General features: G+C 49.5%; 1 protein-coding gene across 1 annotated transcript; it reads right to left on the bottom strand.

Moving 5' to 3' along the window:
- LOC127054166 (neurotrypsin-like) lies at positions 1–27422 on the bottom strand. The gene is made up of 15 exons (XM_050960104.1): positions 26947–27422; positions 24530–24575; positions 22886–23122; positions 16656–16779; positions 14789–14964; positions 14002–14149; positions 12923–13101; positions 12377–12518; positions 10893–11095; positions 9516–9657; positions 8782–8987; positions 6837–6915; positions 3777–3899; positions 1831–2111; positions 1–884 (listed from the first exon to the last, which is right to left on the bottom strand). Exons 1-15 carry the CDS (start codon positions 27016–27018, stop codon positions 577–579), a joined length of 2466 nt encoding a protein of 821 aa, XP_050816061.1. The 5' UTR covers positions 27019–27422; the 3' UTR covers positions 1–576.

Raw genomic sequence — 27422 nt, 5'->3', positions numbered from 1 at the left:
TGAAAAATGCACATCCAAGTGATGTAGTTAAGCCGACCTATGTCCCTGTGTAGACAGTGCTACTGCCTCCTAGGGAGGTGGATTCCTATGGCGATGGGAGAACCTCTCCCGTTGGCGTACATAGTGTCTACACAGAAGTGGTGCAACAGTGCCGCTATAGCATTCCAGGTATAGACAAGCCCAAAATGTGTGAACATGAAAAAGTTGTAGGTGATACTGACAGAGCCATCCCCTGATCTGGGCGCAGAGGGACATGTATGATTTTTCTACAGGATTCTGATAGCTACAGGAGCAGAGCTGTCTGTCTTGCCCACTCATATCCACTTCCCTGCTTCAGAGATTAGGGACTATGGTGAGAGCAAAGACTTCCAAGAGACAGGCATAATTATTTCCCACGGTGGTTAAGTCTCTTCTCAGTGTTCAAGGTCAAAACAAGTCTCTGTCAGGTACACACAGAAGCAGCAGCCCCTCATGGAGGTAGAAGGAAGCTACATTTCCCAACTGTGGGCCAAAGTTTTAATTCTGTAGAGGCAAGAGGGATTAAATGCTGAAGATCTCAGAGCTCAGGGACTTGCATTATAGCTTGGTCACTTTCTTGATCCAGGGCACAAATTTGCTGACTTTAGTGTAAACTCCAGGAGAGTCCTTCCGGCCACACCCATAACCCCAGGAAATTATCCCCAGAATGACCCAGTGTCCAGTTGACCTCTGACACATGAGTGGCCCACCGCTGTCACCCTGGCAGCTGTCCACCCGCTTATCTTCAGAGAGGTTTCCAGCACAGATCATGCGGTTAGTAAACTTGCCCCCATAACGAGCCTCACAATCTTCTCTTGGGAGAAGGGGCACCACGCCCTGGAGCAATGTTCTTGAATAGGACTTCCCTGAAACAGAACATAACAGCACAACTCATCACCCGGGCAATGTCCACACTACAGACCTTGCAATGGCACAGCTGTACTGCTGCAGCTGTGCCACTGTAAGGCCCCCCGTGTAGCTGCTCCATGCTGGTCGGAGAGAGCTCTCCTGCTGGCATAATTAAACTACCCCTAACAAGCAGCGGTAGCTCTCCCGCCGACGTAGTATCTCTTGCCGACATAGTGCTGTCCTCACCAGCGCTTCTGACCAGGGGCAGCTCTAGCTTTTTTGACGCCCCAAGCATGGCAGGCAGGCTGTCTTTGGTGGCTTGCCTACGGGAGCTCCACCAGTCCCGCGGCTTCGGCGGCTTGCCTGTGGGAGGTCCACCGCTCCTGTGGCTTCAGTGTATCCGCCACCGAATTGCTGCCAAATCTATGGGACTGGCGGACCTCCCACAGGCAAGCTGCCGAAGACTGCCTGACTGCTGCCCTCGCAGGAACCGGCAGGGAGCCCCCCGCAGCTTGCTGCCCCAGGCACGCGCTTGGAGCGCTGGTGTCTGGAGCCGCTGCTGCTTCTGCCAGTGAAACTTACATCATTCTCTGCTGCTCACAGCTCCAAAGGAGGCATTCCAGCTGAGGCCCTGAAAGACCCCAGAAGAGGAGAACACAAAATGGCACTGAGCTCAGAAAGAGAGTAAGAGAATCAGCAACACTGCCTTGAATTGTATCTAGAAATAAATTAGTAGCCAGTGTAGACTATTGAATACAGGTGTTCTAGGTGAGCATGCTGCCCCCATCGCAGTGCATCCATTCTGTTCAGGTTCTTATACTGCACCATGGTATCTGCCCATCCCTTCAACCATTCTATTGTCTGGGCTTCTCCCTCACAAGTCCTCTCACCTGGGAATATCCCAGCATTTGAGCCCTCGCTCCCTGGAGGCTGTTCCCATAAGCATCATCCCCTCTGGCTCACCTGTGTCTCCCCAGCCGGAGATAATGCAGGCCTGCCTGTTAATGGAAGCCTTCTCCTTCCTGTCAGGGAGGCAGATGGGCAGAATGTGACGATTGAAGGAGAGGCACTGGCTACCTCTGCCCCGCATTCTGACCAGGGCGATATCATTGTCATTGCTGCTGGACCGGTAGTTCCTGTGAAGGATGATCCTCTCGACGGGCATCTCCCTCTCCAATGCCTCCCTCACGCCTGCGTGGTAATCGCCTACCCGCAGCAGGTAGCGGCGCACATCAGTGCCAAACCTGGCCAGGCGACAAACAGCTGCCTGAGAGCTCACGTGGTGACCACCTGGGACGTGAGCACTGCGCTGCTGGATCCAGGGCCATCCCCCCGGCAGAAAGGCCTCAGTACCACTACAGTGCCCACAAGCACACCAGGCGAGAGCATTGCTGTCTGGTCACTTCACAAGCTGCCTCAGAGCCAGCTCCTCCCAGTCCCCAGCAAGTCAGTGCTAAGCAGGGGACTGGTGGTTCCCATTAGCAGTGAAGGGAACATCTGTTCATCCCGCCACCAAGCATCCGAACTCTCTGTCTGACATGAACCAGGCTATGAATTGTCTTCCAGACTCTCTAGATCAGTGGTCCCCAAACTTTTGAGGGTCGTAATTCCCTTACCCCTCTCCATGCCCTTCTGCCCCCCCCCACACACACACACCAGGCCAGAGCCGGGAGCGGGGCTGTGGCTCTAGAGGGGAGGTGGGGGAAAGGGGCTGGGCAGTGGCCGAGATAAGGAGGCCAAGGTTGGGGCCACAGCTAGGAGTGGGTCTGGGTCTGGGAGCAGGGCTGCGGGTTGGGGCCGAGGCTGGGAGTGGGAGCGGAGCCGCAGCTGGGCTGCAGTGGGGGCCAGCAGGTAGGCCCATGGCCAGATGCAGCTCTGCTCCCAGCCTTGCCCCAGCCTTGGCCCTGAGCTGGGAACAGAGTTTGGCCAGCAGCCGAGGCTTGGGGCTGGCACGGGGCCAGGAGCAGAGCTGTGCCAAGGCTGGGGCTGGGGCTGGTGGACATGACTGGGGACAGGACCACAGTAGAGCTGGGGGTGAGGAGGGGCTGGGTGGTGCTCCCTCCTGCCCCTGTGGGGGCTGTCCCAGGCCCACTGCACCCCCCCGGACGTTTCTCCATGCCCCCCTAGGGGTGCGCGCTCCACACTTTGGGCAGAGGCAGCTCCAGCACCGGCGCAGCAAGTGCGTGCCTGGGGCAGCAAGCCATGGCGGGTGGCCTGCTGGTTGCTGCGAAGGCAGCAGTCAGGCAGCTTTCGGCAGCGTTTCTGCGGGAGGCCCGCCGGTCCCGCGGTTTCAGTGGTAATTCGGCAACGGGACCAGCAGACCTCCCGCAGAACTGACGCCCAATCCACATGACCGGGGCAGACCTTCTGCAGAAATGCCGCCAAAGGCAGCCTAACTGCCATGCTTGGAGCGGCAAAATACATAGAGCCGCCCCTGACTTTGGGGACCTTTGCTCTAAACTGAGGCAGCAGAAACATGTGACTGGACCAGAGCCACTCCAGGCTCCTGACCACCCCAGTTTACTGTTCCTCAAACTATAGGCAGGTTGCTAAAGAGCAGGTTTATTCCATGTTATAGCACTTGGAAATTACAGGCTGAGCACGAACAAACACCAAGGGATAACACAAAGCTGTCCTGGGGCTATCCCATCACGTGCCCCACACGAATAGCCCAGTTACCCCTGGGTCATGGCTTAGCTCTCTCCTGGCCTCTCTAGCAGCAGCACTGCTGGGAGTGCACAGAGCTCATGGCTCCTGCAACTGTTTACAGGAACCTCACTCCTCAGAGATCACATCCTCTTTGGATGGAACTGCTGCTATACGTGGGGCCAGGGTGGTGACTGAGTCAGACGGGATTATCTTCCCTGTCCCTTGCTCACACACCCTCAACCAGAACCCACCCCCATTACCTTTTGAAGCAGTGCGCTGCAGTCATGACCCAGCAGCTGTGGATCAGCGTGGCGCCACATAGCAGACGAGTGTCTCTGTGAAACCCCTTTAGCCGCAGTGAGGCCTGCCATGGCCAACCACCTCTGAAAGAGAAACAGAGAAATGGCAGCACGCACACAATGGCATGGTGCTGTCCTCTCTCACTCCACCCACACTGCCCCATTTTGCCTCAGCCACTTCTCATGCTCCCTTAGTGCTGCTCTTCAGTCAAGGTAACGTCAGGAATCACCACTGGAGGGAGGTAGTTAGTGAAGCTGTACTCACCACTGGCAGCACAATAAAAATCAAGGAGCGATTCCAGCAGTATCACCTCCAGCTTCCTCAGCATTGCTAGTCACTGCTCAGGGGAAGACAGGAAACAGGCCTGGGATCCCTGTCCTCAGCTTTGAAAGCAGAAACCAGCATTCCAAGTGACTTGGTGGGGGCAGGTAATGAGGACTGGAGTCCATGATGGACTGTCCCACAGGCACTTTGGAATATACATAAGTAGCAAAATGCAGAAAGTAGAAACCAGTATTTCAATGCCTTTCAATTCGCAGCTAGAGTCTGGGCATCACTGTTGCTTTAACACACATGATGTGGTGGTGGGACTGAGCATGAAGAATCTTGGACTTCAGAAAAAGTCTCCAGGAGCCCTTAGGGAAATGGGTAATAGAACAATTGCAGCCCAAAAATGGCAAGGACGGACAATTACTGGTATTTTCCAGGTTGCTTGTAGATGGAACAAAAAAATTGCCATACCAGATCTGACCAATGGTTCAACTAGTCTGGTATCCTGTCTCCAAGAGAGGCAGGCACTTGATTTGCTTGAGAAAGGTGTAAGATCCCCACCATGAACAATAGGCAATTATATGTCCATGGCTGGATGTGGGCTTAAGTGTGGTTGCTGGAAAGAAGCAAGCCTAGGTACTACTCAGTTCAATAGTTTATGTAGAGTTAAAGATCAGTGGGCATATTCTTACATACAAATAGTTAGTATCTCTATTCTCCACATATGAAGGTGTGTCCCTGGATTATAGCATTCCTGCTGATTTTGTAGCCATCGTTTCCTAATTTAACTGAACATTAGAATACAGTAATATATTATTATTGCCCCTGTCCTTGTGATGGATGGTGCCTAGGCTAATTTCTTATATAATTCCACATAACTAACAATGATCCACCCTTGAGAACTGTGACGCATGGCTAGAAAGGGTTAAACATCCGCAAAATAAATAATCCTCAAAAGCCATGTGGAAGGATAATATTTGTGTATTTACATATGTATGAGTAGGATCAATGATGTAATCAACAGTCCCTGTCTATGCTGTATTCTGATAATTCAGAGATCAAAAGAACATCCTATCATTTAAATGAATTGTAAACCACGGGATATCTCTGTATTTATCTCTCTTTGAGATATATAGCGACTAATCTGTGAATGGTGGAGGAACAAGTAACTTGCCTTATGTTAATTCTATAGCTAAGTACCAGTGATGGACCTCCTTCAAAGTCATGCTCATTACCTTTTGAACTCAAACTTGTCAAAAAGGACATGAAATTGGATAAAAGATCTTTGGGTCCTGATTCTGTCATCTCAGATCTGCTTAGGCTTCATCAGGGGAAGTTTGTGTTGTAAGACTGAGGTCCCAGTTATGCTGGTACACCCTGAATATGATATTTGGACATTGGAATCTGAACCTCAATGAATTGAACTCATGTCTATATGTATATTATTCTTTTAACCATATTCTCTCTCTCTTATTTTTAAAAAAAATTAGTTTAGTTATTAAGAAATGGCTGTAGCGTGTATATGGGTAAGATCTGAAACATGCATTAACCTGGGAAGTAACGTGTCCAATCCTTTGGGATTGATGGAACCTTTTCTTTTATATGATGAAATAAGATTTACAGAAATTTTCATCATATTTGATGTGCGTACCTGGATGGAGGCCTGAGGTTGGATCACCTTAAGGGAACCGTGTTGTTTGGACTTCTGAGTAACCAGTAAAGTAATAAAGAATCTGTTTTATGCTGGCTTGGTAAATCTAAGAATTGGAAGATCCACCAGCTTTATGGGGATTGTCTGGCCCATTCTTTGCAATTCATCCTAAATGAGTGACCATAGCTGACCCCCACTGGGACCCTGGGCACAACAACATCCTCCCACTTTTATAGATAGATACTGCATTACAGGATCCAGGAGATTATTCCCCTGGTAATTTGTACCAACTAATTGGGTGCTGATGGCAGTTTAAACATATATCAATAACACACCTTGCTCCCGGTTGCTTTCTATTAGGAGAAGTTGGCTGTGAGAGGCATCAGTTAAAATCTGGGCCAGATCATCAGAGACCCAGAGTCAACCTGGGTGTTTTTTGGGTGGCCTGTGTATAATGAAACGAACAGGAGTACTTGTGGCACCTTACAGACTAACAAATTTATATGAGCATAAGCTTTCGTAGGCTACAGCCCACTTCATCAGATGCTTGGCATAGCATCTGATGAAGTGGACTGTAGCCCACGAAAGATTATGCTCAAGTAAATTTGTTAGCCTCTAAGGTGCCACAAGTACTCCTATTCTTTTTACTGATACAGACTGACATGGTTGCTACTCTGAAACCTGTGTATAATCAGTTAGCCCAGTGGCTCTGTTCCCAGGCAGGAAGCATTCCTGTCACTGAGAGCATTATCACAACTGGCATTAATTGCCCCCCAGGATAGCCTCAGCAGAGGGGCCTCAGGCTGAATCAGCCACGGAGACTCAACCACTCGTACTCAGGAAGCAAGGGGAAAGCTTGCATGGCTGCAGCCCCTATCCTGTGAGTACACAGAGTTCAGTCTCCAGGACTGTTGGGCCAGCAGCACAGAACAGAAAACAGCAGCATCCTCATTCTGGCCCACTATGGTATGTGGCTGTCCCAAAGAAACCTGCATCCTGTGGGAAGAAAATAGGGTTCTCAGGAGGCCTGCCACATCTCTGCCTCCTTACAGGCAAGCTGGTGCCAGCTCTGCTCTCCCCAGCCATCAAAGGACAGTACCTGAGGGACTTGTTTCCACCAATTATCCTTTTCTTGCGACGGTGAAGCAAGCGCATCCCACACATGCCAGATGCTGAGCCTGCACAGCAAAACCAGAATGGTTAGGCAGCTAGGGTGACCAGACAGCAAGTGTGAAAAATCGAGACAGAGGGTGGGGGGTAATAGGCACCTATATAAAAAAAAGCCCCAAATATTGGAACTGTCCGTATAAAATAGGGACATCTGGGCACCCTATAGGCAGCCCACCCCTTTGCTTAACTGACAAGCATCAAGCCACCATCCCCTGTTCCCTGCTCTCATTCTCCAGGAATTGGACTGGTCTGATTAAGAACTTTGCTGTGAAAGCCATATGTGCAGCACACTTGTTTCTGTGGGGCTGGTAAGAATGGTATTTGACCATACCGGGTTTACAATGTTGCCAGGCCCATGCTCAGAAGGGGCTCCAGCCCACTCCACTTGTGCTGCACTCTGACTCTGCTGTCCCTCCCTGTGGAGGAAGCGGAATAAGCCCCCATCTGCCCACTGGCTCTCCTCCCCCTTGCCAACCCCCCACGGCCCGCCGGCTGGGGGCTTCTCTCTGCCCCCGGGAGATCAACAAGGTAGGAGCTGGAGTAGGGTGGCGGGTGCCGGGAGCTGTGCGCACTGGACAGCAGCATCTCCTTCTGGAGCTGGGTGTTTGGGGGGCCCCTGGCCAGAACTTCCATCCCCACCACAAGGCTGGACACTCATCCCCGCCTGCCCCAGCACCACTTGGGGTTGGAGCTGGATTGTGAAAGGGCTTTGGGAATGCGAGCTGCATTCCCCTGCATTTCCCCTGGGGTGCAGGGTGGGGGGGAGTGGGTCTGTAGGGGGTGCTGGGCTCTGTGAGGGGGTGGAGGGCGCTGGACAATGGGGGAGGTTTGCATGTTTTGGGGTGCTGGGCAGTGGGGGGGTCTGTGTGGGGTGCTGTATAGTTGTGGTGGTGGGGCTGTGGGGAAGGACAGTGGGGGATGGGAGAGATCTCTGTGTGTGTTGGGGCACTTGGGAGTGGGGGTTCTGTGTGGGATGCTGGGCAATTGTGATGAGGCTGTGGAGGGGGGTGCTGGGCAGTTGTGAGACTGTGTGGGGGGCGCTGGGCAGGGATGATGGTGTGCAAGGCACTGCATTTGTGATAGGGAGTCTCTGGGGGGGTCTCTGGGCAGAGGGGCACTGGGCATAGCGGGTCGGGGCACTGGGCATAGCGATCTGTGGGGGGGTCTCTGGATGGGGATGTTGGGCATAGGGAGTTGGGGGCTGTTGGGCACGAGGTGGCGGGGGCTGTGTGGAACAGCATGAACCCGCCCCCAAGGGGAAAGGGCCCACTGGCAGCTTAGGGATGGATGGGCCTGTGTGCGTCTGGCGACTGCTAGTTTGTAAACAGTGCCCTCACACTGGGCTGAGCAGAGCGGGGCTGTCCCTACCATGCCCCATTTCCCCTGGCTGGCCCCTACTTCCAGGGACCCGACCTCTCCACACCATGCTCCATTACCCCCGTGAGGGCCCACAAATATGTTTGTCGCCAGGCCCACAAAAGGTTAATCTGGCCCTGCCTTTGACTGGAGGTGGTTACTCGCTGTGATTCTAGCTCCAAGCCTGGGCAGGAGCCATTCAGCCCTTTCTGCAGAATCCAATTCCTCAGCCTGCTAGACACCAAAGGGAGAGCACAGTTACTGCCACTCTGTGTAGGAGGGTGCACTGCACAATAGGGCAGAAACACTGGTGGCCTGGAGTTCCTGCAGGCTTAGAGGGACTATAAGGGGTGGAGCAGCAGTGATGGCTGTGGGCAGTGCATAGTGACTCCAGGCCACATTTCTAATGGAAAACACTGAGACAAGGGGAACAGCTGCACTGGTGGCTGGGAAGCTCACATCTGCTCAGTGCCAGCTTCTCCCAGCAGGAGACACTTCAGGGCAAGGGGCAGGAGCACCTGTGTTTCTGGTGTCCTGGGCTTTCTCTTCCATATAGTCACAGATCACACCAGCATCTTCACTGTGCCAGCAGTTGTGAATCCCATTGTCGGGTTTGATGCATTCCCCCAGTGTGCTCTCTGTGCCACGGCACTCCACGTTGTCTAGATGGATGGGGCCGTGCCCCTCCCCAAAATACGCCATCGTCCTGGCTTTTGCTGCGCCACTGCAATGAGAGAAGGGATGACCCATCTACATTTCACGCTTGGGTACACAGACTCATGCTAAAAATAGCAGTGTAGCTAGAGGTAGCACGCAGGAACAATGGCTCAGGCTACAGGCCCAAGTATGGACCCCAAGGGTCCAGACAACTCTGTACCCAGGTGACCAGCCCAAACTACTGCCCATGCAAACCATGGTTAAGCTGCTATTTTTAGCACATTAGCATGAGCGAAGCTAACCTGTGTCTGTCTAGTCAGGCTGGGAAGAACGGTTCCAGCTGCATTGTAGACATATCCTGAGTGTGAAGCAAAAGACTCCTGTGGCAATAATATTGGTTTCTCTGCATAGATGTACACTAATCCAATCCTGCAGTATGCCCAGCACCCCACAGCTGCAGAGTGTTTGTGAGAGTACAGCTATCCTGTACACACAGCAATGCTCAAACATACAAAACAGCCCAAATCTCCCTCCTGGAGGACAAGGCAGAAGAAAATGACCCCTACTTACAAGTTACACCGACCAATCCTCTTACCTGTAACCCAGCTGCCTGCAAACCACAGCTGCATCCTTGTCTGTCCAGCCATCGTCGCAGACACTGCCCCACTGCCCATTCAGGAACACCTCTACCCGCCCCTCCTTGGTGCTCTCTCCATCCGCCAGCCGCACAGGGGGCCCTACACAAGAATAAGCTCAGTGATCATAAGGAAGGGAAATGCATCGAGTGAGACTTGGGGATCTGGACAGAAAGCTGAATCCCATGGAACTGACATCAGAAGCCAGGAAACACCAATAGTTCTATCTATAAAGCAGTGTCCACACTCTCCACCAATCACCACATCCCTGCTGAAGAAGTAGGGCATTGGGTGTAAGAAATTAATTTACCACACATGGAATAACCATGAAGAGACTATGTTCTGAAAGTTGAATAAAGAGGGGAACATGAAAAGGCAGAGAGGGAGGAAACGTAATAAATATGGGGCCAACAGTGGGCAAGTGCACATGCATCTTGGGAATAGAATGATGAGCTTATTTCAAGTGGGGAGAGAGAGACTTCCTCCTTTGGGAAAGGTCAGGAAGTCCTGCCGTAAAGCCAAATGACAAAATCCAGCTGGATAGTCAGGGTATGCCTGTAGAGAAGGCCATGGGGAATAAGGCCTTGTGTACATGAGGAAATTGAACCAATTTAACTAAATCCATTTATACATCAATCTAATTAAATGGGTGTAACCCCCTTGCATGGACTTTGGTTTCAACTTAACAGCCCCTGATATCCATTAAGCCTAAGTCCATTTGTCTTTGCAAAGTCCTTGCACTGATTTAACTAAGCAGTTTCTAAACTGGCTTAGTCAAAAGGATACAATGTTCCTCTGTAAACAAGGTCTCAGCGTCTCGCTACTGAGCAATGGGCAGCAGCTCCTCCTTCCACAATTGCGGCTCCCAGGGTTTCATTTCTGTTTACAAGGTGGAGTCACTACCAGCAGAATTCACGCAGATTTGCAAAAGAAAACTGCACATAGGGAAGGGGGAGATAGGCCAGCACAGTGGGAAGGAAAGGTGTGAGGGTGGGATCATGGGATTGGTGGGGGCATGAGAAGAACAGGCCAATGGCCATGTGGAACATGCCTTAGGAAATGTAATCTCTTAGCATCAGCAGGAAATGGTCACACTGTGCATCATGTTTAGCATGTGGAACCATCAACTCAGTGGTCAGGCTATGAGATAACTAGGACTCTTCACAGCAGGTGCATAATCGTAGCAGGAAGGCCACTGGAATCCCTTCCCCATACGCAACCCCATCCATGGAGCAGTCCACAGGCTAGGAGAGCTCCTGCCCTGCCTTAATCTCCAGAAGGGAGGGAACAGTAAGCCATTCCCTGCACCCTCTATTGGAAGAGGAAGAGGAAGGTACCAGCAGTATCTTTGATGATCTTGTTGGTTTCAGGGGAGCATCGGACCCCCACATCTTCGGCATGCGAGCAGTCATGCTGCCCCCAGTTGCTGTGGGGACAGTCCAGGAAAGAGAACTCTGTGCCTGTACAAGCCACGTCGTCCAGGAGGATAAAGCCTTGGCCGGGTGTGTACTCCCCCTCAGACGCCAGGCTGGCAGGGCCACTAGGGGAAGGAAATGGAAAAGCACGTCAAACATCATCTCTCACCGCTCCCCAGAACCCTGCATGCTGACTCAACTCCCATATTTAGCTGGAGCCCTGTTTCCTCAAGAACCTGCACAGCCAAGGAGGCCAACATGGAGAAAAACCCTCTATGATAAAGGAGACAAACCTTCCTAACCCATTCCACTGACTGACGTAACATGGGAGACAATGTGGGAGGAGCTGGGACATCTCCATAGGTTCAGCTTCCCAGGGGACCTGATAAAATCAATCCACTGCTTGGTGTCCATCGGCCATACAATCACACTTGCATGTGCTTTGCAATTCTCACTAGGGCTTGCTTCACAAGTATGACACCAGGGGCCCAGCAGGAGGGAAGGGGCAGGGAGAGGAGTTGTTCCTTTGCTCAAAAAAAATCAACTTTAAGTATAAAATAGCCTATATTTCTATACTATTTTATGGACAAGATACACATACGGAATTGTCTCACCCACCACTGAAATGAAGCCAGCTCTGGAGTAGAACATGGCATCTGTTTAAAACCACAGAGCATTTTAGGACAAGGAAGTGAAAAATACTGTATCCAGTTGAAACTGCAGGGAGAAATTTAGCTTGCCATTTTGCCAGCTGTCTAACTTGGAATTTGACAGGGACACCGGGTAACACCCCAATTCATACCAAAATGTGCAAGGAATCTTTAATGACTAGACTATTTTAGTTCTAAATCTCATCCAAAAGACAGCACCTCCCCACACCCCTTTGGGGCATCTGTTCAGTACTGGCTTAAAGGGAAGCACCATCTCCACAATCACAAACACACTGCAATTTTCCTTGCAGGTCTCCCATTCAAGTACTGAGCCAGCTGAACCCATCTGAACTGAGAGCTTATGAGCCCACAGCCCAAGGTCATATGGCTGGAAATGTAAGGAGTATCCTTTAGAAGCACAGATCTTTCTTTCTTTAGTGGGAGGAATCCATGAAGGTGGCACCAGGCATGTACACTGCTCTCTAAGTGGGCCAGGGGCAGAGATGCTCAAGCTTAGCATTCCCTAGGAAGGGGCACTGGCACTTGCCCCACTCTCTAACCTGGAAGGTACCAGAAAAAGGATTCACCATTCCCTGGGAAGGCTGGTAGCACGGAGATCAGCTCTCTAACAGTGCATGGGCAGGAGACGCTGAGGCCCAGCTTTCCTAGTGAGGGGACATGGTGCATAAATCTTTCCAATAGGGAACTTAGCCACCTGTAAAACCAGCTCCTCTAGAAATACCTTCATTCCAGTACCTGAAGCCCAGCTGCCTGCAGACCACCTGGGCACTGAGAGCTGTCCAGCCGTCATCACACACCGTGCCCCAGTCTCCCCTGTAATAAACCTCTACCCTCCCTTCGCTGGGGGTGCAGCCTCCTGCCAGCCTGATCATGCCCTCTGCAGGGAATGGGAGAGGAAAAGGCAAGCAATTAGTAAAGGAAAAAGGAATCAATCCCCAGCCCCTCCTCTGCTGACGGCTGTGTGCAGTTTGAAGGTGGGAAGAAAGAGAGAGTGCATGGTAGACTCAGCAGAGGAACACTCTATTGCTTTGCAGAAAGGACTTGCAGACATGCTCGCCCACAAGGCACAGGCTAGGACTTTCCTCGGCCTCTGCTGCACCCATGCAAGACAGTGGAAAGGCTACATTGTCTGGCTCTGAGTTGCTTCTGCCTCTGCCCCACTCTCCGCCCAGCAGGAAAGAGGTGCCCGCGCTGGAGTGGGGACAAACTATACCTGTTGAGAGGCCTGTGGAATACCGGGGTGGGACAGGATGCACAGCGGGAGGTGGGGTGGATCTGTACCTGTGAAGGGGTCACAGGACACTCCTGCATCCTCAATGTGATCACAGTTTTGCTGTCCCCAGTTATTCTTCTTGCACTGGTCCAGTGACAGCTCATTCCCTGAGCACTCCACTTCATCCAGCAGGATTGGGCCAGAGCCCTGCCCGTAGTGAGCCCATGACAAGGCCTTTGCAGTCCCACTACAGTAGACACAGACACACACAGAGGGAGGGAAGATACACCCTCACCGCACCCTCACCTACAGTGGGACACAAAGTCTTGTGCATAGGGATGCTACCTTGGTTGGGGCCCTAGCTACAGCAAGGAGGTTGGCAGTCCGGGATCCTCCAGCTAATTCCACAGCTCATCTGCATTTGAGTCACAGTGACCTGCCCATTCACTAGCCCAATGTGAAACCTCAGTATCTCAAAGACAGGTTTTGCAATTGGTACATGACAGTAAATAAGTAAAATCCATTTATTCACATCTGAATATTGGTGACATGATTACATCATATCCTGGCAATTTGCTGGCAACTTGGATGATCCAGAAACATGGCAGGTCAAGGAGACAATGACAGCTCAACAACAGGGATGGGAAAGACTCAAACACCCAGGGCCAAGATTTTCAAAAATCAAATCTACAGTGAGGCTCCGAAGTCCCTATTTAGGCACCTCTCTAAGTGACCTGACTTTCAGGGGTGCTGAGCACCCAGCAGTTCCCATACAAAGCACTGAAAAGTCTAGAGGAAGGTGGATAGGAGCTGCCTCTACTTTTCGTGTGGCACAAGAACAAAGGGACAGTCAGTGAAACTTAAAGGCAATCCAATTAAAACTGATCAAAGGTGATATGCACCATTCACATGTGGCAGGTGAAGCACATTTCTGCAAGGTATTACTGAGGCTAAGTGATCGGAAGGATTCATCAAAGGACTAGACATTTACATGGATGACAAGAACATCCTCCCTCTGACACAGCTGCTGCTGACCACTGTGGGAGATGGGACCCTGAGCTGGATGGACCATGGGTCTGATCTACCTTGGCAATTCTTACCTCCCGAAGTCTCTCCGAACCCCATCACCACCCAGAAGTGGACTTACCTGAACCCCAGTTGCCTGCAAACCACCTCGGCATCCCGGTCATCCCATTGGTCATCACAGATGGTGCCCCATTTGCCGTCGTGGTAGACCTCCACTCGCCCCTCGAAGCTTTCCTTTCCCCCAACCAGCCGCAGCGGAGGCCCAGCACCTGCTCTTCAGCAAAGGAAGCAAGCAGAAGAGAGAGAGTGCATCTGATGGCTGGGGATGCAGACCCATTACAGGGCTTCAGGATGCACCAGCCCCTGCCCTGGCCTCTCCCAGCCACCTCTGAAAAATCAATGACTGTGCTGTTAGCCCTCCCATAGCAGTGGTGGTGGTGGGGGCCGTTTGCCAAGAGATGGCTCACCAAAGGTGAGCCAAGGCACAGATGGCTCAAGAGTTGTTGATGAGTTCAAGGGATGTTGATGAGCAGGGGCTATGCTCCCTGGGGCAGAGGCCTGGCTCAGGGATTCCCTACCGAGGGCGAAGGGCTGCTCACTGCTGACATTTTCCACTGTTTTAGGAACAGATTGTGGGAGAAGTGGGGCAACTCCCTTCTCCCCTCACATGCCTCCCCTCTGGGTGCTCAGGGCTGGGAGGGGATGGTTGTTCCTCAGCTGGAAACTAGAGCCCACTTTTCCAGCAGTAAGTAGCCCAAGCCGAGCCGGCATCATCTTGTCTGTCCCCACAACTTTACCAGCTGGGATTTTATATCCTGGTGGCAACGCAGTGAATTGAGCCACTTGGCCCTGAGAGATGGGGGTCCCCTCCACATGTTCTCTCCCAGCTCCTTTCCCTGGGGATTTACCTGCAGGAGGAACGCACTTTGCTGCTGCGATTCCCTGGTTACAGGCTCCAGATGCAGCCTCCTGGTAGCCACACTGCAGCAGGACCTCCTCATCCCCATGGCAGTTTGCCGACTGCAGATGGAGTGGAACCAGCCCCAAGGCAGCATGGCTGTTCTTCCCAGCTGTGCCTATCTCACTGAGCACAGAGAGGAGAGCACAAGGACAACACTAGCATCTCTGGCACCGTCTGAGTCACCATCCCCCCTCGCTGTCACTCCCACATTTTCACATGGTGCCTGTAACCTGAACTTAAATCGGACCCCAGCCCGATGTACTGTATATGCACCAAGCCCAAAGAGGCGGGCCTGCACCCATGGCTGCCATCTCAAACCAAACGGTAAGCCACCTTCCCCATTCCCAGCAGCTGCTGCAGAAGACATAAGGATGTCACGCAGAGGGGATCATATCTCAAAGGCAGAAAGTAGTGAAAGCAGGTGTGTCTAAAGGAAGGATCTGTTCGTGAGGCACAGAAACAATGAGTGGGGAGAAGAGCAGGGCTGATTCTCTGCAGCACGGATTCGCAAGGAGGCACATGATGACCCATCCTTCCACTTTGGACAGATAAGTCCTGAAACGTCTTCTATTTGTAACGTGGGACCTGGGCTGGAAGAGGATTCAAATCACTGCTCTTAAGGAAGGCTGGGCAAGCGGCTTCTCCAGGGGACACTGGTAGCTCTATAGGACAGTGTTACAGGACCCTGACTGGCTTTGCTCTTTGCGGAGTTTGTCAGCTGTAGGCAATGTCTTAAGGTGCAGCTGTGCTCATTTCCACTGGCCTCAGTTATCATAAACGCAAGGCTGGGGGTAAGTAATTGTCCAGTCATGGGCCTTCCTTTTATTTTCATGTTCATGTGGATGTTAGTGGCTCCTGAATGACCCTCTTCTTTTCCTTCCTTCCTTCCGGTAGAAGCCCTGCCCCCAGCTCAGGTAGACTCATACATCACCGGGGTGGGGCCAGCTGCTTGAAGAGAGGGCAGCAACCTCTGAGATGGGGCAAGTTCAGGAGGAGACAGGAGCATGTTTCTCCTCCCCCTGGAGAATCTGGGGCAGTGCTGAAACACCACCCTGAAGGAGGCAGGTAGGCAGGCATTTAGCCCCCTTCGTAGGGAGAGAATCCCCTCCCCTCTTCCAAAGCAGGGGGCAGCTCAGCAGACTGACTGTTGAGACCCCAGCACTAAGCATGAGCTTCTGGCTCTTCCCACAGAACTGGTGGCACTGTGTTAGCACTCCCCTTCGAGCTTTTCACTGGGTCCCCCAAGGTGATGAAAGCTGCTTTGCTAGATCACTAGCCAGCACCACTCCCAGGGAATACAAAATTCAGTAGAAACCTTCTAGCCCAAGACCAAAACCGTCCTGCCACACAGGCAGCCTTTGTACCAGGTTGCTCCTTTTTCAGGAAAGCTGCAGGTTCTAGAGAGAGGGGCCAGGCCTCCCTGGCAGGAAGAGGAGCCAGTCTCTTGTCTGCTGTGGGAACAGAGCCATTGGGATTTTCACCATTACTTCATGTTGTAAGGCAGGTGGGGGTGCCAGTGCGAGTTAGCAAAGCCCCTTCCTTCTCCTGTTCCGGCGGGAAGGGAAAGGGATGGGGCTTGGGACGGAATCTCTCAGAGAAAGTCAATGGTGTTTGATAGTCTAGACTCTCTTCTTACCAGTGGTGATTGGGGAGCTGGATAGGGGATGGGCAGGGCCATGGCCACAGAATGAAAACAGCAGTGTACATTCAGCACTGCTAACTGGGAGATCAGGGGACAGAGCAAATTCAGACACTAAGGAGGCAGAGACTGGTATTTGAGGGTGATCCCTGGAATCTGCCTCTGAAGTTCCTACCTGACTTCCAGCTGCCTGCAGACCACACTGGCATCCCAGTCTGTCCAACGGTCAGCACAGATGGTGCCCCAGAGTCCACTGAAGTACAACTCCACCCTGCCACCTTCAGACAGCCGCACAGCACCTACCGAAAGAAAGACTCTGATGCCAAAGTGCTCCTTGCTACACTGTCAGCAGCCATGCATGCTGTTCAGGCCCTGTGCGAGGTGGATCTGGAAACGGGCTGGAAACCCTGATTTCCCATGCTGTGGCTGAGCTGCAGCCAGCCTCTCTCACCCCCATTTGCCAGCGCTTTTACTCAGGCAGAGCTGTATGAGAAGCACCACTCCAGTGACAGCTGTTTGGGAGGCTGGCCTTTGCCACCTTCTTTTGAGAGCCAGGGTTGTACAATGGAAGAGTAGGAGACTGAGGAGCCCAGAGGCCTGGGATCTGCCTTCAGCACCATGCCTCAGTTTACCCATCTGTGAAATAGGGATAACTCCACTTATCCATCTTTGTAATGAGCTGTGAGGTATACAAATGTAAAGGGCTTTAGGTATTGTCAATCTCTGAAATTCCTACACTGAGACACTTGATTGTGTCACCAATTAGGAATTTTGAATGTGCACTAGACTGCCCCCGAGGTCAATGGCCCCACGTGCTGCCTAGTTTTGTTAAAATGATGTTTTTAAAAAGAGACTGAAATACCGTTTCCTAACACAATGCAAATAAGGCTGTGAGGCCAAATGTTCAAGGGATCGGCACCCACAACTGAGGCCAGATTTTCTAAAGGGCTCAGCTCTCATTTAGGCACTGAAATAAGGAGCTTCCCTTTAGAACATAAGAACGGCCGTACCAGGTCAGACCAAAGGTCCATCTAGCCCAGTATCTGTCTACCGACAGTGGCCAATGCCAGGTGCCCCAGAGGGAGCGAAACTAATAGGCAATAATCAAGTGATCTTTCTCCTGCCATCCATCTCCATCCTCTGGTGAACAGAGGCTAGGGACACTATTCTTTACCCTTCCTGGCTAATAGCCATTTATGGACTTAGCCACCATGAATTTATCCAGTTCCCTTTTAAACATTGTTATAGTCCCAGCCTTCACAACCTCCTCAGGTAAGGAGTTCCACAAGTTGACTGTGTGCTGTGTGAAGAAGAACTGCCTTTTATTTGTTTTAAACCTGCTACCTATTAATTTCATTTGGTGACCCCTTGTTCTTGTATTATGGGAATAAGTAAATAACTTTTCCTTATCCACTTTCTCCACATCACTCATGATTTTATATACTTCTATCATATCCCCACTTAGTCTCCTCTTTTCCAAGTTGAAGAGGCCTAGCCTCTTTAGTCTTTCCTCATATGGGACCCTCTCCAAACTCCTAATCATTTTAGTTACCCTTTCCTGAACCTTTTCTAGTGCTAGATTATCTTTTTTGAGGTGAGGAGACCACATCTGTACACAGTATTGGAGATGTGGGTGTACCATGGATTTATATAAGGGCAATAAGATATTCTCAGTCTTATTCTCTATCCCCTTTTTAATGATTCCTAACATCCTGTTTGCTTTTTTGACCGCCTCTGTGCACTGCTTGGACATCTTCAGAGAACTATCCACGACGACGCCAAGATCTTTTTCCTGACTCGTTGTAGCTAAATTAGCCCCCATCATATTGTATGTATAGTTGGGGTTATTTTTACCAATGTGCATTACTTTACATTTACCCACATTAAATGTCATTTGCTATTTTGTTGCCCAATCACTTAGTTTTGTGAGATCTTTTTGAAGTTCTTCACAATCTGCTTTGGTCTTAACTATCTTGAGTAGTTTAGTATATCTGCAAACTTTGCCACCTCACTGTTTACCCCTTTCTCCAGATCATTTATGAATAAAATTGAATAGGATTGGTCCTAGGACTGACCCTTGGGGAACACCACTAGTTACCCCTCTCCATTCTGAGAATTTACCATTAATTCCTACTCTTTGTTCCCTGTCTTTTAACCAGTTCTCAGTCCATGAAAGGACCTTCCCTTTTATCCCATGACAGCTTAATTTACGTAAGAGCCTTTGGTGAGGAACTTTGTCAGAGGCTTTCTGGAAATCTAAGTACACTACGTCCACTGGATCCCCCTTGTCCACATGTTTGTTGACCCCTTCAAAGAACTCTAATAGATTAGTAAGACACAATTTCCCTTTACAGAAACCATGTTGACTATTGCTCAACAGTTTATGTTTTTCTATGTGTCTGACAATTTTATTCTTAACTATTGTTTCGACTAATTTGCCCGGTACTGACGTTAGACTTATTGGTCTGTAATTGCCGGGATCCCCTCTAGAGCCCTTTTTAAATATTGGCATTACATTAGCTAACTTCCAGTCATTGGGTACCGAAGCCGATTTAAATCTTAGTTAACAGTTACAAATCTTAGTTAACAGTTCCGCAACTTCACATTTGAGTTCTTTCAGAACTCTTGGGTGAATGCCATCTGGTCCCGGTGACTTGTTAATGTTGAGTTTATCAATTAATTCCAAAACCTCCTCTAGTGACACTTCAATCTGTGACAGTTCCTCAGATTTGTCACCTACAAAAGCCAGCTTAGGTTTGGGAATCTCCCTAACATCGTCAGCCGTGAAGACTGAAGCAAAGAATCCATTTAGTTTCTCTGCAATGACTTTTTCATCTTTAAGCACTCCTTCTGTATTCCGATCGTCAAGGGGCCCCACTGGTTGTTTAGCAGGCTTCCTGCTTCTGATGTGCTTAAACATTTTGTTATTACCTTTGGAGTTTTTGGGTAGTCGTTCTTCAAACTCCTCTTTGGCTTTTCTTATTACACTCTTGCACTTAATTTGGCAGTGTTTATGCTCCTTTCTATTTGCCTCGCTAGGATTTGACTTCCACTTTTTAAAGGAAGTCTTTTTATCTCTCATTGCTTCTTTTACATGGTTGTTAAGCCATGGTGGCTCTTTTTTAGTTCTTTTACTGTGTTTCTTAATTTGGGGTATACATTGAAGTTGGGCCTCTATTATGGTGTCTTTAAAAAGGGTCCATGCAACTTGCAGGGATTTCACTTTAGTCACTGTACCTTTTAACTTTTGTTTAAGTAACCCCCTCATTTTTGTATAGTTCCCTCTTTTGAAATTAAATGCCACAGTGTTGGGCTGTTCAGGTGTTCTTCCCCCCACAGGGATGTTGAATGCTATTGTATAATGGTCATTATTTCCAAGCAGTCCTGCTATAGTTACCTCTTGGACCAGCTCCTGTGCTCCACTCAGGATTAAATCTAGAGTTGCCTCTCCCCTTGTGGGTTCCCATGCAAGCTGCTCCATGAAGCAGTCATTTAAAGTATCGAGAAATTTTATCTCTGCATTTCGTCCTGAAGTGAAATGTTTCCAGTCAATATGGGGATAATTGAAATCCCCCACTGTTATTGGGTTCTTAATTTTGATAGCCTCTCTAATTCCCCTTAGCATTTCATCATCACTATTACTGTCCTGGTCAGGTGGTCGATAATAGATCCCTAACGTTATATTTTTGTTAGAGCATGAAATTTCTATCCATAGCGATTCTATGGAACATGTGGATTCGCTTAAGATTTTTACTTCATTTGATTGTACATTTTCTTTCACATATAGTGCCACTCCTCCTCCTTCACGACCTGTTCTGTCCTTCCGATATATTTTGTACCCCGGACTGATTGTGTCCCATTGATTGCTCTCAGTCCACCAGGTTTCTGTGATGCCTATTATATCAATATCCTCCTTTATCACAAGGCACTCTAGTTCACCCATCTTATTATTTAGACTTCTAGCATTTGTGTACAAGCACTTTAAAAACTTGTCCCTGTTTATTTGTCTGCTCTTTTCTGATGTGCCAGATTCTATTTTATGTGACTGTTTATCATCTGATCTGGCCCCTACATTATCCTCTTCCGTCCTCTGTCCCTGACTATAACCTGGAGATTCCCTATCATCAGAGTCTCCCCTAAGAGAAGTCTGTGTCCGATCCACATGCTTCTCTGCAGCAGTCGGCTTTCCCCCATCTCCTAGTTTAAAAACTGCTCTACAACCTTTTTAATGTTTAGGCCAGCAGTCTGGTTCCACTTTGGTTTAGGTGGAGCCCATATCTCCTGTATAGGCTCCCCCCATCCCAAAAGTTTCCCCAGTTCCTAATGAACGTAAACCCCTCCTCTCTACACCGTCGTCTCATCCACGCATTGAGACTCTGAAGCTCTGCCTGCCTACCTGGCCCTGCGCGTGGAACTGGGAGCATTTCTGAGAATGCCACCATAGAGGTCCTGGATTTCAGTCTCTTCCCTAGCAGCCTAAATTTGGCTTCCAGGACATCTCTCCTACCCTTCCCTATGTCTTTGGTACCTATATGTACCACGACCACTGGCTCCTCCCCAGCACTACACATAAGTCTGTCTAGATGCCTCGAAAGATCCGCAACCTTCGCACCAGGCAGGCAAGTCACCATACGGTTCTCCCGGTCATCACAAACCCCGCTATCTATGTTTCTAATGATTGAATCTCCCATTACTAACACCTGCCTTTTCCTAGCAACTGGAGTTCCCTCCCCCGGAGAGGTAACTTCAGTGAGGGAGGCAACCCCAGCACCATCTGGAAGGAGGGTCCCATCTATGGGAAGGTTTCCTTCTGCTCCCATTGACTGCTCTGCTTCCCTGGGCCTTTCTTCCTCCTCAACAGCACAGAGGCGGTCTGAGCGGTGGTGGGACAATTCTACAGTGTCCCGGAAAGCCTCATCAACATACCTCTCTGCCTCTCTTAGCTCCTCCAGTTCCGCCACCCTGGCCTCCAAGTCCATATGTGGTCTCTGAGGGCCAGGACACTAATAGCCAGATTTTCACAAAAGGCTGACTTCTATATATTTCTTCTGTACAGTGCTATAGTTACACCAGTATAATTACACTGCTGTAAAACTGATCTCCACTCCGACCTTTCACTGGCATAGTTAGGTCTCTAAGGGGGGTGAACAATCCACACAGATATAGCTATGCTAACTTAACCCCTAGGAAATCTTCCGTTAACCTAGCTACCACTTCTCAGGGAGGTGGATTAACTACAGTGATGGGAGAACCCCTCTCATCACTGTAATGACTGTCTACACTGAAGCTGCACCCCTGTAGCACTTTAAGTGTAGACATACCCAGAGTTAAACTCCTATAGTTATACTGGTATAGCTCCCATGTGGACGCTCAGGCTTTGTCTACACTGGCACTTTTGTCGGTCAGGGGTGTGAAAAAATGTCCCCCTGACCAACATAAGTTTCATGGACAAAAGTGCAGGTGTGGATAGCACTGTGTCAGCAAGAGAGGGCCTCCTGCTGACGTAGCCAATGCTGCTTGTTGGGGGTGGTTTAATTATGTTGGCAGGAGAGTTCTCTCCTGCCAATATTTATAGTGGCGGTGTGGAGAGTCATTAAACCAAACTGTAAACCCTGGATATGATGGAAACCACTTCAAGCCACGACGTGCAGCAGCGTCCCTAGTTCCAGTGCCTATGCTTTCTTCTGCTGACAAAGAGAGGGGAGACCTTACAGTGGTACAGCTGTGCTGCTGTAAGGTCCATAGTGTAGCCATAGCCTTGGACTCCAGAACAAGGGCGTGTCTATACTTAAAATGCTGCAGCACCATCACTGTAGAGTTTCAGTGAAGATGCTACTTACTCCAACAGGAGAGGTTCTCCCGTAGGCATCGGTAATCCACCTCCTCGAGAGGCCATAGCTAGGTTAGTGAGGGAATTCGCCCATCGACCTAGTGCTGTCTACGCTGGGGTTTAGGTCGGCTCAACTGCGTTGTTCAGGGGAGTGGATTTTTCCCACCCCTAAGCTACATATTTATAGCGACCTAACTTCCTAGTGTGGACCAGGCCTAAGAGTGGCTTCTTTTGACTTTAGCTTATGTCGCTTTTGAAGCAGTTTAAGCTAAGCAGAGAAAGATGCTTTTATACTGGCATAAGAGAGTCCACACTGGGGTTATAAATTCACACCTAACCTTAGACCTGTATAATTTTCTCATTGAGACAAGTCCTTGGTTAGTGGCCTAAACTGAAGCCAAACTTTTCTGAAAATTCTGACCAACTATTGTGCTGTGCTCATCGCTCTGGGTCCAACACCATGCTGTATTCATCTCGGCACCTCCACCGCCCCTCTCCCTCACCCCTGCCTGCCCATGGGTAAGGTCTGAGAGCACGCAGCCAAGACCCCAACAGCAATACTGAGGGGTACTTACCCTGGTTACAGTCACAGCTGGCCCAGCCAATCGCTCCAGAAGCAAGCCGATAGAAGCACCAAGGCGTGGCTCCCCTGTCTGGATTTCTGCAGTAGTTGTGGTTCCCTAAGCCCCGGTCTGGGTACTGCTGGACATAATCAGGGAACTCTGCCCAGTTCAAACACTCTGACCCAGACTCAGTGACAGCCAACGAGCCATTGTAATACCCGAGGGGCCAAATGCCACACAATCCAGACCCTGGAGACAGAAAGGAAGCTTTCAGGATGGCTTGCTACCAAGAAGGGTTTGGATAAAGCCAGTATGTGTCACATAACAGCCCTCTTCTGCTGGCTCCTTCCATTTCTGCAACATTGAAACTTCATTTTCTTGTACAAATCAAGATTCTCTGCCCTGGGGTTGTGAAGAAAGCCTTGTAAATGTTATCTGATCAAATGTTTCCTGAAAAATAATAGCACTGAGAGCTGTGAACTCCCTCATCATCAGAAATGAATGTTAACTCTGGACCCTAATGAGGGCTCCCCGCTACTCTGGGATAGTAGGCAGAACCCAAGCTCCACTAATACTACTTCTCATCCCACCCTCTCTGATTCCTGAGTAAGACACCCCTACATTTGGACATAAGCCTACTTGAAAGCCATGCTTCATCTTTCAGCTGAGCCATACCCAGGACCCTGTGAAATCAGATTCTGCAAAGGAGGCAGTGAATTTATAGTCCCCCATATGGAGACTCTTATTCCAGCATGTGCTATATGCATGTTCTTTATTTACATGAGTATATCAGCTTGTCAGTTTGAAAGCAGTGAGCTTCCAGGAAGTACAGAGAACCCATTCTAAGCAGGCACAAAAATCCAGATCAGTGTTTATCCAAAATTCCTGCCAGTGAAAAAAAATGTCAGTAGATTAAGTATGTACTTTTTGTGACAGATTGAAATCCTCCTTCATTCATCTGGAATAAGAGAGGGAAAAACAGAATTGGCTTTCTATACCAGAGAGGTCTCTCCAAGCACAGCATGTGGGAGAAGACACTGGAATGAATTTCAGTATAATAGCTCTATTCATTTAATAAACAAACAGAAAACTCTTAGAAAACCCTTCTGCAACAGAAAGGATAAATACATCCTGTATGACAAAGAGCTGATGTGTACAGAAGAATTACACTGTGCCATTGATCTTGAAAACAACAGAGATGTTTGCAAGCCTAGCTGGATTGGGCTGTGGTACAGTGTATATCAGCAGGTACAGATACACTGTGAAGAAAGCAATATAAATGTCTAGAGAGAGTCACTTGGAGCCTGACTTGGATTCACTGACAAAGCCATGATGAGGGGTTGGTGAGACCTCAAGGTTTATTAAAATAAATTAAAGAAGGAGACAGTGTGAAAGAGACAAAGAGAGAGGAAAGGGAAAGAAAATGTGGGATGAAGAGAAAACTGCAGCAGTATTGGAGATGAAGAAAAAATTAGGCTGGAAATGTGGGGGAGGGAGAGAAACAGAAACCCAAGCGTGCAACAGAACAGAAAATGGCACAATGATGGGACAAGACAGGATGAGAGCAAGCCAACAGTTTTCATTCTGTTCAGTCTCAGGGCACTGCAGCATGAGGAATCTGACTGGGTGACTGAATTAATAACTTCTTGTTCTTACCTGCACTCTGCAAATGGTTGTGGCTGGGCTGCGATCCCAGGAGATCCTGGGAAAGAAACACAGAGCAAAAGCAGAGAGATGATTATCCCGTGAAATAAACGTGGGCAAGTCATGAAAGCTGCTCAGTCTCTGGCTGCTCTGAGGAAACACACCCTAGTAACCACCTTTTCCCTGATTCCCCTATTACTCCTCTTAGAACCCAATCACAGCTCTGTCCACGAACAACAAAACGAATAATTTGTGGGCTGCAGAGGTTTACCCTTCATACAACAACCATGCCGCTAAAGGGCTGCTGCGCGTCATTTTCAGGCTTTTATCCAAGTAATCTGGGAGGCATGGGGAGCTGGAGCAAGCAGGCGAGGAAGGGAGAAATAGGGGCCTGAGCAAGATGTAGATGGAAAAAGGGGAGACTGAAAGAAATTGTAATACCCTCTAAAAATGTATCAGCAGTCCCCCCCTCTCTCCCTGCACAAGCATGGAAGAGCAACTTCCTATGGCGGTGACAGTGAACAGGTCTGAAGAGAGGGCATCAGTCTAATGAGGTGGTGCCCTCAGGAGTCAATGTTCACACTCAGAATTCCAATGGGCGGGGGAGACTGCGGGAACTATGGGATAGCTATGGGATAGCTACCCACAGTGCAACGCTCCGGAAATCGACACTAGCCTTGGTACATGGACGCACACCGCCAATTGATGTGCTTAGTGTGCACTCGACTTTATACAATCTGTTTCCAAATACCGGTTTCCGTAAAATCAGAATAATCCTGTAGTGTAGACATACCCTCAGAGAGGACACCCACACACAAAACGATGAGTGTCTATAAGTGGGAACTCAACAGGGCCTTTAAGATTTTGCCTTTAATACAGTTCAGGGCTTGAAGAAGTGCAATGATACCTCACACCACACTACACCAAACAGGGCCTGACATATTAGGAACAAGCACAAGGGATATGAAACAAAGCTCTGGGGTTTCTGTGGCTGCTGTCTAGCTCCAGCTGCATACCGTGGTGTGAGCAGATGCTTTCTGGTGGTATCAACACCACTGCTGGCTAGGGAAGGGAGATCTCCGCTCTGACATGACCTAGTACTTTCACAGGGTTTGCAGGCAGGTGTAAGCTCTTCCCAGACCAGCGGCAACAGAGTGAGGCAAAGAGACTGAAGTATTTCTGCTAGCTCCTCACACTCCAGTTTATTTCTAAATAACCAGCAGCTTTTTATATGAGCAAGGATCACTAATTTACATGTGTATCTTTAGAAGCCTAGCCATCGGGAGCGGTTTTCACTCTTTTTACTGGTGCTGCCATGGTTTGTCTCTCTCAGCTTCACCTCTCGTTCTGTAAAGAGGGGAGAGAACAATTTGGGATGGAAGCTAATTCTTTGGCTATACTAAAGATTGTGGGCCACATCCATCTCTGGAGTAAACTGAGGCAATTCCCACTGGTTTCAACAGGGGTCAGACCTGCTTATGCCAGAACTGAATGTGATCAGCAGGTGCTGTCAACAATGGGACAGCACCAAGATCACCCCAGAAAAGCCAGACCTGAAATTCTATATCAGAAATGTATCAATGACATTTTTGGAAATGCCAGATCAGCTGGGACGAGGAGGGGCATTTGTGTGTGCGTGTGTAAACAGCAGTTAGATTTTTACACTCCGTTGAGCAGGGAGCTCCTCTCTCTCTGTATCACACAATGAGAGTAAACCAACAATACTTTGCACTTTTATAGCAACAGTCATCTGAAGATCTCAAAGCACTTTACAGAGACGAGAATGACTCTCCTCATTTCAGAGCCAGGCAAGCTGAGCCACAGGAGTCCTGTGCTTGCCCAAGCTCCCACAGCAAGACAGGTGACAGAACCAGAATCCGTTTCCCGACTCCCTGCTCCCACAGAATGTGCATGCCCAGGCCAGTCTGCATGTGATAGGCTGGATTAATAATAGACCGTTGGACAATTGATCCACCACAACTTGGAGACTGACCGTGAAGGAAGGGACTGCAGGCCAGACCCATGGAGCAATGTGCTCCTCCCAAAGTCCTCTCATCAAAGACTGGTCCCCTTAGCGGGGTCAACTCCCTCACATTTTAGCACAAGTGCAAATACCCTGTCCTACATCCTTGGCCCCAGGTCCATGTAACTATAAATTATCAGTCCACAACAGTAATAGCTGAGATCAATCTATCTGCAATGGGCAGAGACAAAGAGACCTCCTGTTTTGGTCACTGCAGAGCTTGAGAAAAAATGAGCCAAAGCAGCTGCACCCCAAGACCCTGCTCAGCTTCCTGTGGGTTGTGTTTTCTGATTATGCATTTACAGAGGCAAAAGAAGATAAATAGCCCTTCTCCCAGCATAAACCCTCTGGTCCTTAAAAAGCCATGTGATATTAGAGAGAGATATAAAATAAAAAAATCTCCTACCTCCACACATCTGAGGCAGGGTAACAAACTCAGCAGCAGGGTCAAGCACCTGAGAGCTTTGGGAAGCTCCATCCTTCTCCCTGATCAGTGGCCAGAAGCTTCTTCAGGTTTCACATTCTGCTTGCTGCTGGGCTCAGCTGCCTCCTCCTCTCCCTCCTTCCCTTGTTCTATTTCCCAGGGAGCAGGGCTGGAGCAGCACAGCACTGGAAGGATCTGCACAGCACAACTGTCGTTTCGATGCAGGGAAGGGAAGGAAGGAGATGAAAGCTCACAGCAGCAGCTTGTGATTTTGCTTTCTTCTCTCTTCTATTTCCTTGTTCTGGAGCAAAGGGAAGAGAATGTGTCCTGAGAATTTCTGATCCACCTTCATAAACAGCAGAAGGCAAGTGCAGACGGGCAGGGTACAGCCTTCAGCCTTCCAGGCTGCTTACACACCTCATTTCTCTCTGTCTCCTACCTTAGCCCTCTCCCCTCCC

Source organism: Gopherus flavomarginatus, chromosome 6, assembly GCF_025201925.1.
Source record: "Gopherus flavomarginatus isolate rGopFla2 chromosome 6, rGopFla2.mat.asm, whole genome shotgun sequence".
Lineage (NCBI taxonomy): Eukaryota > Metazoa > Chordata > Testudines > Testudinidae > Gopherus > Gopherus flavomarginatus.
Note: the sequence above shows the minus strand (reverse complement) of the source record. Positions and strands in the feature narration are given on the sequence as shown.

Excerpts from the sequence above, each read along its gene's own strand:
- LOC127054166 (XM_050960104.1), bottom strand. The coding sequence starts at position 27,018 with ATGGAGCTTCCCAAAGCTCTCAGGTGCTTGACCCTGCTGCTGAGTTTG. Across the intron at positions 11,096-12,376 it reads TGCAGGCAGCTGGGCTTCAG|TGGCCCTGCCAGCCTGGCGT; the intron begins GTACTGGAATGA and ends TCCTTCCCCTAG. Across the intron at positions 885-1,830 it reads CTCCGGCTGGGGAGACACAG|GGAAGTCCTATTCAAGAACA; the intron begins GTGAGCCAGAGG and ends GTTCTGTTTCAG.